This window comes from Mesoplodon densirostris, chromosome 5 (assembly GCF_025265405.1).
Source record: "Mesoplodon densirostris isolate mMesDen1 chromosome 5, mMesDen1 primary haplotype, whole genome shotgun sequence".
In the NCBI taxonomy this organism is placed as follows: domain Eukaryota; kingdom Metazoa; phylum Chordata; class Mammalia; order Artiodactyla; family Ziphiidae; genus Mesoplodon; species Mesoplodon densirostris.
Genome location: NC_082665.1, coordinates 11,542,596 through 11,558,346, shown reverse-complemented (window position 1 = coordinate 11,558,346; position 15,751 = coordinate 11,542,596). Strand labels below are relative to the sequence as shown.

The window sequence follows — 15,751 nt, the reverse complement described above, 5'->3', positions numbered from 1 at the left end:
ATTTTGTGACTTTTGAGACAGTCCATATAATCAAAGCTCACCCAAAACTTTAGCAGTTTAAGTACAATGATATCAACCTGTACATAGAAAATAAAGCAAGGAGATTCTGCCTACGAATTCTACACATTCCAGACAGAGGTAACGAAATGCTGGCAATGTAGAAATTATAATCAGGAAGATAATTAAAGGAAATTTTCATGGTCTGAAACATAACCTCAGTGGAGACATTGAGAGGGTAGTTCAGGGTCCAACTGAGAAGACTCTGCAGTTACTGGTATCCTCCACCTACCCACAACCACGCATACACAGCTCTCTTGGACAAATGTGTCTCAAACCTTTAACTCAAAAGACAAATTTGAGATCTTACGAGTACAGAGAAGAACAAAAGAAGCACAGATAAGAATTTCTGTGCTCATTCCTCACGGGAAGGACTGGGGGGAAAATCCCCATAAAAGTATGAGACACGAAGACATCACTGTCAGCACATACACGGTGCAGGGGGAGCTGAGAAAACTGTGAATGTGTAGGAAGAAACCAGTAGCTGGACAGTTTGCCCATAAAATCTCACAGCTTCAAGAATTGCTACAAGAAGCACAACACTGGAAGCTGATAACAAAGCATAAAAAGTAGATAGGTAGATCGGTTTAAAAGAGCAAGATTAATGGTGTAAAGTGAAACTAACCAGTAAACTAAGTGATTTGTTTTAAGGACTATAAAGTGTAGACATTTCATGTGTTTATTAAGAGATAACATGGAGAGACTTTGTAAAGGGAAAAAAGAGAGATGCTCTCAATTAGCTGAGCTGCTAATCTTCCCTTGGAAATTTAATGTTCCATAGGAGGGTTATGATCGTAACAGCGAACACTTACTATGTCCCAGGTACTGCTCTAACCACCTGACAATTGTTCATTGATTTAATCCTTTGGAATTGTCCTACTTTTGGTGATGGTTCTAAACATTTGAATGAATATGGCACTCAGAGTCTGATGACGTTCAGATACTCATTTTTAAGAAACGCTTTGTAAATAGAGAAGACCAAATCTTTATCTTTTCCTCACTAAAAATGAAATTTGCTCCATGATATGTGGCATAATCTTAAAAGAATTTTTTTTCATAATTTACCCAATTCTACCTAGACAGCTTTACGTGAATCCTCTTTTTTTTCTTTCTTTTTTTCTTTTTTTCCACAACTGCAGAAGAGTTCGATCTGGCAGTGGTATATCTGTCATAAGCTCAACTTCGGTAGATCAGAGGTTACCAGAGGAACCAGTTTTAGAAGATGAACAGCAACAACTAGAAAAGAAATTACCTGGTAAGACAGTCCTTATATTTGAATTATAGCATATTAGAGATTTTCTATCTCTAAGGCAAAGATGGAGGTAAAAAGAAATTTAGCTTTTGACATTCTTGCTATGTTTCTTTTTTAAAATTTTATTTATTTTAATTTTTTTGCTGTGTTGGGTCTTTGTTGCTGTGCACAGGCTTTTCTCTGGTTGCGGCGAGCAGGGACCACTCTTCGTTGCAGTGTGCGGGCTTCTCATTGCGGTGGCTCCTCTTATTGCAGAGTATAGGCTCTAGGTGCGTGGGCTTCAGTAGTTGTGGCACGCGGGCTCAGTAGTTGTGGCTCACAGGCTCTCTAGAGCTCAGGCTCAGTAGTTGTGGTGCACGGGCTTAGTTGCTCCGCAGCACGTGGGATCTTCCCGGACCAGGGCTCGAACCCATGTCCCCTGCATTGGCAGGCGGATTCTTAACGACTGAGCCACTGGGGAGGCCCTTGCTATGTTTCCTTAACTGACCTGAGTCAGAAAGGAAACACTTTTCATATGCTTTTGGATTTGAATATATGTATAGAAATAAGAACATTATGTACTCTGCTAATGCACCCTTGTTCTAGCTTTTAAATTAAAATCTGATTATTTACCACTTAACAAAAATTTTATAAATGTTATTTATAAAATGCTCAAAACTGATAAGCCTTTAAGGTGGTTGCTTAATACCACCAGTGCAGAAATAGAATGTAAAATTGCCTACTGTTGTTTTCTCATGTTGTTATAGAATCGGAAGCTCCTTGATAACAAGAAGTTATTTTAAATTTAATATGAACCTAATTTAAATTATCCTCATTTACGAAGATAAATTCATCATACTATTAAAATATTCTATGGTAGCTATGAATTATTAATGATGAGATAACAATTGATACATCCTAATGAAATTTATCATGGAACCTATTTATGTTAAATACTCTGTCAGTGTCATTTTGTTGCATTTAAAGTGCTCAGGGGATAATTGACCTGCTCAAGACACTAGCTCTCCTAGTCTCCTCTTTAACTAAATTACTTTTTGTTCAGTGATAAACGGCTTACTGAAAATGTTCTTTGTTCAAGTGTGTTGAGTACAGTGAAGAATCTAAATGTTAATAATACATGGTCCATGCCCTCTAGAAGGTTATAATACAACTGTGGATTTAAGACATCCATATAAACAATCATCAAAGCAGTGCATAAGTATGATAAATTCCTGAAAACAGAATTATAGATGCACAGCAGAGCTTACTTATAGCTGGTTGGCATAGACTGGGAAATACACAAGCAATTAAATCTCTATGGAAGAGGTCACAGTTGAGTTGAGATTTGAAGAGTAATTGGGTCATTACAAGTGGAAGGGAGGAACATTTCAGGTTGATGATAATGGGAATAAAGTCTTAAAGCAAATAAGGACAGGGATCCTTAGAATTTGGAATTTTCTTTTTCTGTTGGTAGAAGACATTCATTTAAAGTTTTGAACAGGATGTGACAGTATTAGAGTTTTTGGTTAGTGCATTCTTTCTTTCAACAACCATTTATTATGTGCCTCTGTGTACCAGAAATTGGGCCAGATTTTGGAATTAAAAAGATGTATAGGGACTTTCAGTTTTTTTCTTTTTTTTTAATTGAGGTAAAATTTACTTAAGATAAAATTGATCATTTTGAAGTGTACAATTCAGTGGCTGTCTAAGTCAGCTTGGGCTTCCATAATAAAATGTCATAGTCTGGGTGGCTCAAACAGCAGAAGTTTATTTCTCACAGTCCTGGAGGATAGGAAGTCCAAGATCAGGGTGCCGTCCACTTCCATTCCTGGTGAGGGCACTCTTCCTGACTTGCAGATGGCTGCATTCTCACTAGGTCCTCACATGGCCTTTCCTCGGTGTGTGCACATGGAAAAAGAAAGATAGCTCTCTCTTCCTTTTCTTATAAGGTCACTAATTCATAATGAGGGCCCCATCGTCATGACCTTATCTTAACTGGAATTACAAAGTTCCCGTCTCCAAATACCAGCCCATTTGGGGGTTAGGGTTTCAACCTATAAGTTGGTGGGGTGGAAAACATTCAGTCCAAAACAGTGGCCATACCTAGTTACTCTCCATTCTCCCTTTTCCCCAGCCCCTGGAAATCACCTGTCTGCTTTCTGTCTCTTTGGATTTACCTCTTCTGGATATTTCATATAAATGGTATTATTCAGTGGGTGACCTTTTACGTCCAACTTCTTTCACTTAGCATAGTGTTTTTGAGATTCATCCACATTGTAGCGTGTATCATTATTTCATTCCTTTCTCTGACGGAGGGGACTTTCGATTTTAAGGTGGCAGAGTAAAATGGATGCTGCCTGTTCTGAAATCACAAAAGGAGCCAGAAGAACAAGAAAATAAAACTTGCTTGCCATCTCTGATCTCTAATCTAACTACAGTATGTAAGGAAGGTCTGTTTTCAGTGAAGGCCAGACAGGAATGTGGGAAGAAGCCAAGAAAGGATGCTCACAGCTACCCATCTCAAGATAGTGTGTGAAGTGACGGTCCTTGAAATAGATTGGGAACAATGGGAATGACATGCCGCACAGGCTGGCAGTGAGAGCTTCCCTTGTCGGGCTGGCTCCAAGTAGAAGCGTGTGAAGCAAACACAAAACTGAATAGACGCTGCTGAAAACATAGTAAGGGATGTGGTGGATGGAATTTTTTTTTTTAAGTAAAATAAAATGGATGTAAACTGTTAGCAAGGATCAGAGAAAAACAATTATTGACCTGGGGATAGTTCTAAAATTCATAATTGGTGTTCTCAAAGAAGGAAACTGAGTAATGGGTTAGAAAAAATAATTTACCGAGTATCATTTCCATGATGATTAGGGCACAACCTGCTCTTCAGTGTGAAACCCAGGAGGAGACTTACCTTCTTACCTCTGCATTCAGAAACTGTCTTGTCTGTTAAAACTGAAGACACAACAGCACGGTTTTAAGCAAAGAAAAAAGAGGTAGAAAGGGAAAGATTCGTGGTACAGAAGTGACAGGGGGTCAATTGCTGAATCCAGGTCATAGAAAAGGGAAAAGGTAGAGTGACAGGGAATGTATGGAGGTTGGGTGATGATGCAGAACTGCTGTCAAAAGATTATTCCAGGGTTTCCCTGGTGGCACAGTGGTTGAGAGTCCGCCTGCCGATGCAGGGGACGCGGGTTCGTGCCCCGGTCCGAGAAGATCCCACGTGCCGTGGAGCGGCTGGGCCCGTGAGCCATGGCCGCTGAGCCTGCGCGTCCGGAGCCTGTGCTCCGCAACGGGAGAGGCCCCAACAGTGAGAGGCCCGCGTACCGCAAAAAAAAAAAAAAAAAAGAAAAAAAGATTATTCTGAAACCGCGTTTGGCATTTCGAACACTATGATGTGGTTCATCTGGAGGGGAGAGTATATAAGCAAGAAGCTGAGTTTAAAAAAAAAAAAAAAAAAAAAAAAAGAAGAAGAAGCTGAGTGAAGGGCACGTTCATAGTGCTTATCAATGAGGGCACAGGTGAGAAAGAAACTTTTGGAGTTCGGGTTTGCAGGTACACCACACATTTCCAATATGCCATTGAGTTTTCCCTTTGAAAATGCTATGTTGAAAATCATGGCTTTTCATAATCGTTACGTCTTGTTTTAAAGTAACCTTTGAAGATAAGAAGCGTGAGAACTTTGAACGTGGCAATCTGGAGCTGGAGAAACGGAGACAAGCGCTCTTGGAGCAGCAGCGCAAAGAACAAGAGCGCCTGGCCCAGCTGGAGAGGGCGGAGCAGGAGAGGAAGGAGCGGGAGCGCCAGGAACAGGAGCGCAAGAGGCAACTGGAGCTGGAGAAGCAGCTGGAAAAGCAGCGGGAGCTGGAACGTCAGAGAGAGGAGGAGCGCAGGAAAGAAATCGAGAGGCGAGAGGTGAGCAGCTGAGGAGCAGCCCCGTCATGATCACGTGTGCTCTTCCAGAGCTGTTTAAGTAATACATTAACACAGTCTTTTTTTTCTTTTTACAATTCAGTAGTTTTAGTTATTCACAAAGTTGTGCAACTGTCACCACTAATTCATCACCCCAAAAAGAAACTCCTTACCCATTAAGTGGTTACTCCCCATTCCCCCTCCTCCTGCCCTTAACAACCACGAATTTCCTTTCTCTCTCCATAGGTTAGCCTATTCTGGACATTTTGTATAAGTGGATTCACATAATATGTGGCCTTTTGTGTCTGGCTTTCGATTAGCATGTTTTCGTGCCAAGTTGTAGCATGAATCAATACTTTATTCCTTTTTGTGGTTGAATAGTGTTCCATTATATGGATAGACCACATTTTATTTATCTCCATTCATCAGTTGATGGACATTTGGGTTGTTTCCACTTTTTGGCTATTTTGAATACTGTTGCTATGAACGTTCACGTACAAGTTTTTTTGTGTGTGTGTGGTACGCGGGCCTCTCACTGTTGTGGCCTCTCCCATTGCGGAGCACAGACTCCAGATGCGCAGGCTCAGCGGCCATGGCACACAGGCCCAGCCGCTCCGCAGCATGTGGGATCTTCCCGGACCGGGGCACGAACCCATGTCCCCTGCATCGGCAGGCAGACTCTCAACCACTGCGCCACCAGGAAAGCCCATGTACAAGTTTTTGATAATACAGTCTTGTAACAAACCGTTGATAGCAGTTAAGTATTTTTTTCTAGCCTTTTTTCTGCATTCACATACAAATATAGAAACAAAAAGGTTTATATGGTGGAGTGGTTGAAGGTTTAGTGAAATTGTTTTTTTAAACCGCTGTAATGGTGTCACACTAATTTTATTGTTCTGCATCTTTTTCTTTTTCCTTTAGAAAATATGTCTCATAATCTTCACTGTATTTTATGAATGGCTTCCTAAATTTGGTGCCATACCTGGATAGGGGCCAAGCCTATCTCCTGTCTGTCTTTCCAATTTTAGTATATTGTTTTTTTAAATTAATTAATTAATTAATTAATTAATTAATTAGGGCTGCATTGGGTCTTCATTGCTGCGTGCTGGCTACTCTTTGTTGCGATGCGCGGGCTTCTCATTGCGGTGGCTTCTCTTGTTGCAGAGCACGGGCTCTAGGCACATAGGCTTCAGTAGTCATGGCACACGGGCTCAGTAGTTGTGGCTCGCGGGCTCTAGAGTGCAGGCTTAGTAGTTGTGGCGCACGGTCTTAGTTGCTCCGCGGCATGTGGAGTCCTCCCGGACCAGGGCTCGAACCTGTGTCCCCTGCATTGGCAGGCGGATTCTTAACCACTGCACCACCAGGGAAGTCCTAGTATATTGTTACAGAAGCAATGACATGATTCTCTTGTGTGGATAAAATGTATTTTAAAGATGGGGGATTTGTCTTTATAAAAAAATAATACTTTGGTTTCGTCTCCTGATGATTGCTTTAGAAAACTTGTAGCTATAAGCTGCCTTTCATTCGGGCAGACACACACAGATACTAACAGGATTTTCATTTCCAGAATGACAACCAAAAGGTAGACAACCTTTCCTTCTTCAATGTTTTTTTTTTTTTTTAAAAGTATTTTAGAGTGTTTATTCAGGATTATTTAATTGACATTTACCATGTGCCAGGCATTGATAGTCCCTGGAGATATGGTGATGAATAGGAACTCCACCTGTCCTCCAGGCCCCTACAGTGTAGTTGGAGCACAGGTATGTAAGAAGCGATTACAATACAATAAAGAGTGCCAGGTGCTCCGACAGATACTCTGCCTAGCAGCCATCAGAGTCAGCGTTGAAGAGAGCTGACATTGCCAGAGAAATTACAGAACCTTCTGTGCTAAAAAGGAAATGAATGATTAGGGAGATGGGGGTCACAAACTTTTAAAGCTTGAGACAAATAATAATCTCTCATGTGACAGAAGAAATAATAACTACTTGTTTGATGGAAGAAAGCTATTTTCGTTTTGTTTTTTGTTCTGGGGTTTTTGGTTTGATTTTACTAGATTGATCTTCCTTGTTTTTTATGAGTCAGTAAATAAGGAAGAGCAGCTTATTTAACACACCAAGCATCCTTAGCGGCATAAAGAATTGAATGTCAGTGGTGAAACAATCCAGTCTGTTCTCAACTCATGTAAATATAATAGCCTTTCTGAATATTCTTTTTTCCTATAGAAGGAATATTATATTTGTATAAAATTTTTCTGCTATTTTAAAATAAAAATTTCTTGTAATGTTTAATAATATTTCACCCCTAAAAGAAAAGACTTACTAGATGTAATGCTTACTAAGAGACCTTGAAGAGTGTAAGAACTGAACAATTAATAAATCGTCTGTGTATGTCACAGGCTGCAAAACGGGAGCTTGAAAGGCAACGACAGCTTGAATGGGAACGGAATCGAAGACAAGAACTATTAAATCAAAGAAACAAAGAACAAGAGGACATAGTTGTGCTGAAAGCAAAGAAAAAGACTTTGGAATTTGAATTAGAAGCTCTAGTGAGTAGTTTGATTATGCTTTGGGAATCTACTTACATTGAACCATTAAAATGCTAATAATTCGTATTATTTTTCATTTGTTAAAGAATGATAAGAAGCATCAACTAGAAGGAAAACTTCAAGATATCAGATGTCGACTGACAACCCAAAGGCAAGAAATTGAGAGCACAAACAAATCTAGAGAGTTGAGAATTGCTGAAATCACCCACCTACAGCAACAATTACAGGTGAGAAAATATGTCCCTTAAAAGCTTTTTGGCTTACATGCCTTTCTCTGATTCATCTCATTCATTTATTCACTCAACAAACATCAAGCATCTAATAGGCGCTGGGAAGCCAAGATGAAGTAGACAAGGTCCTTGCCTGAAAATAGGTTGTCTAGTAACTCAGCACACTTGCTGCATGGCAGCTCAATGCAAGCTCTGGTAAGCACTGAGGATCCAGCAGTGGACAGCAGACAGGAACCCCGCCCTCACGGAGCTTACCTTCTGTTTGCAGGGGAGACAAGCACTAATAAAATGACAAGTATATACTCTGTTAGAAGATGAAAAGTTGCTCTGGAGAGCGAGTAGGGAAGAGAGTCCCCAGTAGTAAGGAGGGCTGTGATTTTGAGTAATGTGGTCAGGACAGGCCTCTCTCTGAACATGCTTTTTGAGTAAAGACTTGAAAGAGATGAGTGGCTGAGCCATGTGAATATCTGGCAGAGCAAGTTATAGGTAGGGAAACAATAGTGCAGAAGACCTGAGGCTGTCACTGGTCTCTGGGATGCCAGTTACAGCAAGGAGACCACTGTGGTTGGAGCAAGTGGGGGCTGGATCACGCAGGACCTACAGTGCATTCATGGGACTTTTGCTTACCATGATAAGCACAATAAAGAAGTGCAGTTAAGTATATTAGGGGGAGTTCCAGAGATGTACGTATACACAACAGTTGGAGACACAGTGGAGTACTCTAAGCAGTTCTGCTTTCATTTTATTATCTATCCAACCTTGACCACCAAGTTGTTACAATATCACCTGGTTTGGTTTCAAGTGTTGAGCTAGGGGGGCATCAAATTCATGTAGATATTGTTCTGCATATCATCATGAAAGATGATCAGTTTTGAGCATTGTGACTTTTTTTTTGTAAGTCGTTTTAAGACCTCTGAGTTCTCAGAGACGTTTTCTTTCTTTCTTTCTTTCTATTTATTTATTTATTTATTTATTTATTTATTTAGGCCGCGTTGGGTCTTTCTTGCTGCATGCGGGCTTTCTCTAGTTGCGGTGAGCGGGGGCTACCCTTCATTGCGGTGCTCAGGCTTCTCATTGGGTGGCTTCTCTTGTTGTGGAGCACAGGCTCTAGGCACGCGGGCCCAGTAGTTGTGGCTCACGGGCTGTAGAGCACAGGCTCAGTAGTTGTGGCACACGGGCTTAGTTGCTCCACAGCATATGGGATCTTCCTGGACCAGGGCTTGAACCCGTGTCCCCTGCATTGGCAGGTGGATTCTTAACCACTGCACCACCAGGGAAGTCCCTTGAACATTGTGACTTTTATTTCAGCTTCTTCCTCTCTGCATGCTGTTTTTGAGATTTATCCATATTGTTGAGTGAATCAGTTGTTTGTTACTTTTCATCACTGAGTAGTATTTCCTTATTTATCCCCTCACCTGTTGAGGGACATGTAGGTTTTTTCCAGCTTGGGACTGTTTTTTTTTTAAATTTATTTTTGGCTGCGTTGGGTCTTCATCGCTGCGCTCAGGCCTTCTCTAGCTGCAGCGAGCAGGGGCTACTCTTTGTTGCAGTGTGCGGGCTTCTCATTGCAGTGGCTTCTCGTTGTGGAGCACGGGCTCTAGGCACACGGGATTCAGTAGCTGTGGCTCGCGGGCTCTAGAGTGCAGGCTCAATAGTTGTGGTGCAAGGGCTCAGTTGCTCAGAGGCACGTGGGATCTTCCCGGACCAGGGATCAAACCCGTGTCCCCTGCACCAGCAGGCGGATTCCTAACCACTGCACCACCAGGGAAGTCCCTGGTTTGGGACTTTATGAATTAAGCTGCAATGAGTATTTACTTATACATCTTTATGTGGAAATGTGTTTTACTTCTCTTAGTTAAATTTTAGGAGTGGAATTACTATGTCATGTAAGTATGTGTTTAACCCTATCAGGAACTATCAAATTGTTTGCAAAGTGGTTGTACCATTTTACATTCTCACCAGGAGTGTATGAGTCCTTCAGTTGTTCCTCATTCTTATCAACACTTGATATTGCCATTATTTTTAATTTTAATATCTCTGGTGTGTGTGTAACAATATCTCATGTGGCTTTAATTTGCATTTTCCTTCAGGCTAATTGATGTGGGTCATTGTTTCATATGTGTATTAGTATGCATCTTCTTCTGTGTCTTTTGTGAAAAAATCTTTAGCTCATTTTTTAGTAGGTTGTTTAGCATATTATCAAAGTTCTTTATATATTCTTGTAAGAAGTCCTTTTTTTAAAAAAAATTTATTTATTTATTTATTTGGTTGTGCCGGGTCTTAGTTGTGTCAGGTAGGCTCCTTAGTTGCAGCTCACAGGCTCCTTAGTTGTGGCACGTGTGCTCCTTAGTTGTGGCGGGAGGGCTCCTTAGTTGCAGCTTGCTGGCTCCTTAGTTGTGGCATGCAAACTCTTAGTTGCGGCATGCATGTGGGATCTAGTTCCTTGACCAGGGTTTGAACCTGGGCCCTCTGCATTAGGGGCATGGAATCTTAACCACTGCACCACCAGGGAAGTCCCAGAAGTCCTTTGTCAGATAGATGTTTTGCAAACATTTTCGCCCAGTCTGTGGCTTACGTTTTCATTTTTGTAATGGTGTTCTTTAAAGGGCAGACATGTTTAATGTTGGGAAAGTTCAATTTATTCATTTTTTTCTTTTATGGTTTACACTTTCTGTGTTCGATGCAAGAAATCTTTGACTATCCCAAGGTTGCAGATATTTTCTCTTATCTTTTCTTCCAGAAGTTTTACCCTTTTATATTACATGTTTAGGTCTGTGATCCATTTCAGGTTCATTTTTACTTAAGTGTAAGGTAAGGGGTGAGGTTCGTTTTTTTCCGTACCAACACCCAGTTGTTCTAGCAACATTTATTAAAAACACTGTCCTTTTCCCCCATTGAATTGCCTTGGTAGCTTGCTGATAATCAGTTAACCACATTTGTAAAAAACCTTTTCTAGATTCTCTTCTGTTCCTTTGATCTATGTCTATCCTTTCACCGGTATTTCACTCTGTTGATAATTTTAGTTTTATAATAATTTTTGAAATCAGGTAGTGTGAGTTCTTCAATATTTTTCTTTTTCAAATTATTTTGGCTATTTTAGGTCCTTTACATTTCCACAGAAGCTTTTAAAATCATCATCTCGGTTTTTACAAAGGTACTTAAGAGTTTTTATTGGAATTCCATTGAATTTATAGATCAGTATGGGAAGAAATGACATCTTAACAATATTGAGTCTTAACAGTATATCTCAATTTTATTTGGGTTGTTACAAATTTCTTACGGCAGTGTTTTGTAGTTTTCAGTGTACAAGTCTTGTACATATTTTGTAAAGTTTAGCCCTAATTATTTCAAGGTTTTTTTTTTTTAATAAATTTCTTTATTTATTTATTTTTGCTGTGTTGGGTCTTCGTTTCTGTGTGCAGGCTTTCTCTAGTTGCGGCAAGTGGGGGCCACTCCTCATCGCAGTGTGCGGGCCTCTCGCTGTCGCGGCCTCTCTTGTTGCAGAGCACAGGCTCGAGACGCGCAGGCTCAGCGGCCATGGCTCTAGGGCCTAGTTGCTCCGCGGCATGTGGGATCTTCCTGGACCAGGGCTCAAACCCATGTCCCCTGCACTGGCAGGCAGATCCTCAACACTGCACCACCAGGGAAGCCCTATTTCAAGGTTTTTGATGCTATTGTGTATTACATATTTTAATTTCAATTTACAGTTGTTTGATGCCAGTACATAGAAACAATTCATTTTCATATATTGACATTATATGTGTGATATTGCCTAACTCATTTATTAGTTCTAATAGCTTTATTGTAGCTTCCTTAGAATTTCTACATGCATAAACATTGTGAATAAGGATAACTTTATTTCTTCTTTTTCTTTTTTTAAAAAATATTTGTTTATTTATTCATTTGGTTGCACCAGGTCTTAGTTGTGGCAGGCGGGCTCCTCACTTGTGGCTTGCAAACTCTTAGTTGTGGCATGCATGTGGGTTCTAGTTCCCTGACCAGGGGTTGAACCCGGGCCCTCTGCATTGGGAGCATGGAGTCTTAACCACTGCACCACCATAACTTTATTTTTTTTCCAATCTATACGCCTTTTATTTCTTTTTTTGTCTTAACTGCATTGATTACAACCTTTAGTACTGTGTTGAATAGAAGTGGTGAGAGTCTTGTTCTTGATCTTAGGAGCAAAGCATTCAGTCTCTTACCATGAAGTATGATGTTAACTGTAGGTTTTTTTTGATTGATGCCCTTTATTAGGGTGAGGGACTTCCCTTTTTTTCCTTGTTTGCTGACAGTTTTTATCATGAATGGGTGTTGAATTGGGTCATATTCTTTTTTCCTGCATTTATTGAGATGTTTATGTGTTTATTTTCTCCTTTATTTTGTTAATATGGAGATATTTGAATGTTAAACCAACCTTCCATTCTTGGGGTAAACTGCACTTGGTCATGGTGTATTATTGTTTAACAAACATTTTGCTGGATTCAACTTGCTGTTATTAGGGGTCTCTATTGAAATTCATGAAGGATATTAGTTTATCGATTTCTCATAATGTCCTTGTCTAGCTTTGGTATCAGGGTAATAAATAAGAAACTAAGCTGTAGGGTATTCTTTTCTCTTTTAGTTTCTAAAAATATATGATAGTAGTCTTCCCTTGATATCTGTGGGGGCACTGGTTCCAAGTTGCCTGGGGATACCAAAATCTGTGGGTGCTCAATTCCTTTATGTAAAACAGATAGTACTGTAGTCCTTCCATATTGGCGTATTTGGATTGAAATTCGATCCTAGGCTGGTTGAATCCAGATATGGTGGACTGACTGTAGTGGTAGCTACCATTTATCAAAGGCTGGCATGTGTCAGTGTGCTCAGTGCTAAGACCTTAATGTGGATATTTAATAGAGTCCCACAGTAATCTGGTAAGGGCACTATCATTACTCTCATGTTATATGTGAGAAAGTGAAGATTCGAGAAGGGAACATTCTAGAATCAGTTTCTGGCATTCAGTTTCTGGCTGGGAAATAGGAATCCAAATTCAAATCCAGATCTATGTGACTTCAAGACTTTACTTCCAACCTTGACACTACACTGCCTTCCTAGCTAACCCCATCAGCTTGTCTCTTAAAATCCTGTGTATTTCTATAAAACTTTCTCTCACCTCCTGGAATAGTTGTCAGGTTCCAGTATCAGATCAGTTGGTCCAAATGTGCAGATTAAAGGATTCGGGAGGCCGATTGCACTATGCCATTTTAATATAAGGGACTTGAGCAATCTCAGATTTTGCTATTGAGAGGATCCTGGAACCAATCCCCGATGGATACTGAGGGATAACTGTGTTTCTTCCTTAAATTTTTGGTGGCATTCACTAGTGAAGCCTTCTGGGTCTGGAGTCTTGTTTGTGGTAGAACTTTTAATTGCAAAATTTATTCAATAGATATTGACACAAGGCTATTCCAGTTTTCTATTTGTTCTTTGGTCTGTTTTGATAATTTTGTATCTTGCAATGAATTTGAACAGTTCATCTAAGTTAACAGATTTATTTGTATAAAATTGTTTATAATATCCTCTTATTATTCTTTGCAAATCTGTAGTATCTGTAGTGGTGTTACTTCTTTCATTCCTGATATTGGGAATTTGTATCTTTTCTCTCCCACTCCAACTCCTCCTCTCCTTCTTCCTTCTCTCCCTCCCCTTTCTCCTTCTCTTCCTCCTCTCCCTTCCCCTCCTCCTCCTTTACTCCATCAATCTAGCTAGGAGCATATTGGGTTTATTGATTGATTTTTTTTTTAAAAGGTTTTCGTTTTATAGATTTTTTTTTTCTCTGTGGTGTGTCTGTTTTCTATTTCATTGACTTAGGCTTCTTATTATTTCCTTCCATCTCTTTATTTTGGGTTTAATTTGCTTTTTTCTAGCCTCGTAAGGAGGAAGCTTAAATTATTGAATTTGGATCTTTCTTCATTTCTGATAATGTATAACATTTTAAGCTATATAATTCCTTCAAAGCATTGTCATAGCCATATGAATATGTTGTATTTTTAAATCCACTCAATTCAAAACCTTTTTTAAAATTTCCTTTGTCATTTCTCTGATGGGTTATTTAGAATTATGCTGTTTAGTTTCCAAATGCTTGGATTTTTTTTCCATTTGTGTTATTGATTTCTGATTTATTTATGATATGATCTGTGAACATACTCTGTATGATTTTAACCCTTTTAAGTTTATTGAGTCTTATGTTATGGCCCAGCATTTGATCTGTCTTGGTGAATATTCCATGTGCACTTGTAAAGAATGTGTACTCTGTTGAAGTTGGGTAGGGTGTCCTGTAAATGTCAGTCGATCAAGTTGATTCATGATGTCGTTCATGTCTTCTGTGTCCTTACTGATTATCACTGAAGTCCTAATCAATTTGAGATATTAGGATATGACATATAATGTAAACAGTATCAGAAGTTCACTGCTAGAAATTGTTTGAAAATATTTTTAAATGCATGCACCTTTTAAAAGTGTATTCTTTTCTGTGGTAACTGTTTTTCTGTGTCTTTCATTAACTATGAGAAGTTTCATAAAATATTCTGTTGAAAATTTAGGAGTGAAGGCCATGTGTTTGTTTATTATCTCACTGAATGCTCTGTGTCCAAACATATTTTTATTATTTAAGATTGATGCTTAGTATATTCAGTTATTGATAATAAAATACAAATCAAGGTTCCTGAAAAAATAGTGAAGTTAAAAATAATACATGGTTTGAAGAAAGGCAGGTACATAGTAGGCAGTGAGAAATCGGTTTCCTTTCTTTACAGTAATTAGCAAATTCTTGCTCTGCAAATGAGTCAGGTAGCCCTTCATATTGGTTTGACCTATTTTCGAAACTCAGGTAGTCCATTTAAAAGTAACGTTTAAATAAATGAAACAATCTGAGTGATCTGAGCCAGGCTTCATCTTGATCCTTCATTGTTTGTCCTGGTTCAGGAAAGAATCTTTGGGATTGGGTAAGAGGCCTTGCCTTAATTTAGCAAGGAGAACAAGAGGAGAAGCTTAGTTGGCTATGCTTTTTTGGGAAAATGATCGATTTTTGTATTCTGTTTTTCTCAAATTTGGGGGGATGGGGGGTATATGTGTTTTTGTGGATTATTCATATGAGAAGATGCTACCAAATCCTCTCCGTTGAGCTGTATCTACTGTTCAGACATATAGTACACAAAGATTTATTACACACAAGCCAGTCTGTATCTAAAGGTGGTTGTTCCAGAAAGGGACTGGTTCTTAGCCTCCAGTGAAAATTTTTAATTGACATTTTTATTTTTTCAAACCAAAAGTTAATACACAGAGATTTTTTTCTCAAACCAAAGTAAAAATAAACGTCAAATATTCCTTAATAAAGGCTGGAAAATCTGTCCTTTTTCTAAAATGTGTAGAAACTATATTGAATCATTTCAGCTGAACTTAGGCAAATACAATTGCTTGTCAAGTCACCCATGATAACTCCAAATAGCCTTGTACAATGTGGTTTAGCTTTTATGTATGTCAGTTAAAAAATAGTTGGTTCAAGATTTTTGTGTAGCTGTTTAAAATTGTGCCTCTATCCTGAGTGTTGGACAAACATATATGGCAGCTAAGATTCTGATTGTTAAAAGTCCTTTTTTGATTTCTGTTTCCAACTTCAGGTGTATGGTAATCCAGTTCAACCCTATTAAGGCTCAAAGTTCAGGACAGAACAGTTCCTGTTTAAACTACTGAGTCAGTTTGCAAACAGCAGGGTCACTGCATTTGCATTTGATCCCA

At 39.3% G+C, this 15,751-nt stretch overlaps 1 protein-coding gene across 3 annotated transcripts in view; it reads left to right on the top strand.

Annotated features, from left to right (window-relative positions):
• The window catches only part of ITSN1 (intersectin 1), a 248,394-nt gene that overhangs the window by 116,855 nt on the left and 115,788 nt on the right, over window positions 1-15,751 (top strand). For all 3 annotated transcript variants that reach the window (XM_060098529.1, XM_060098531.1, XM_060098530.1), the window contains exons 11-14: window positions 1,197-1,312; window positions 4,941-5,203; window positions 7,596-7,745; window positions 7,832-7,972. In XM_060098529.1, the coding sequence (XP_059954512.1) occupies window positions 1,197-1,312; window positions 4,941-5,203; window positions 7,596-7,745; window positions 7,832-7,972 (670 nt within the window). The remainder of the gene's footprint in view (window positions 1-1,196; window positions 1,313-4,940; window positions 5,204-7,595; window positions 7,746-7,831; window positions 7,973-15,751) is intronic.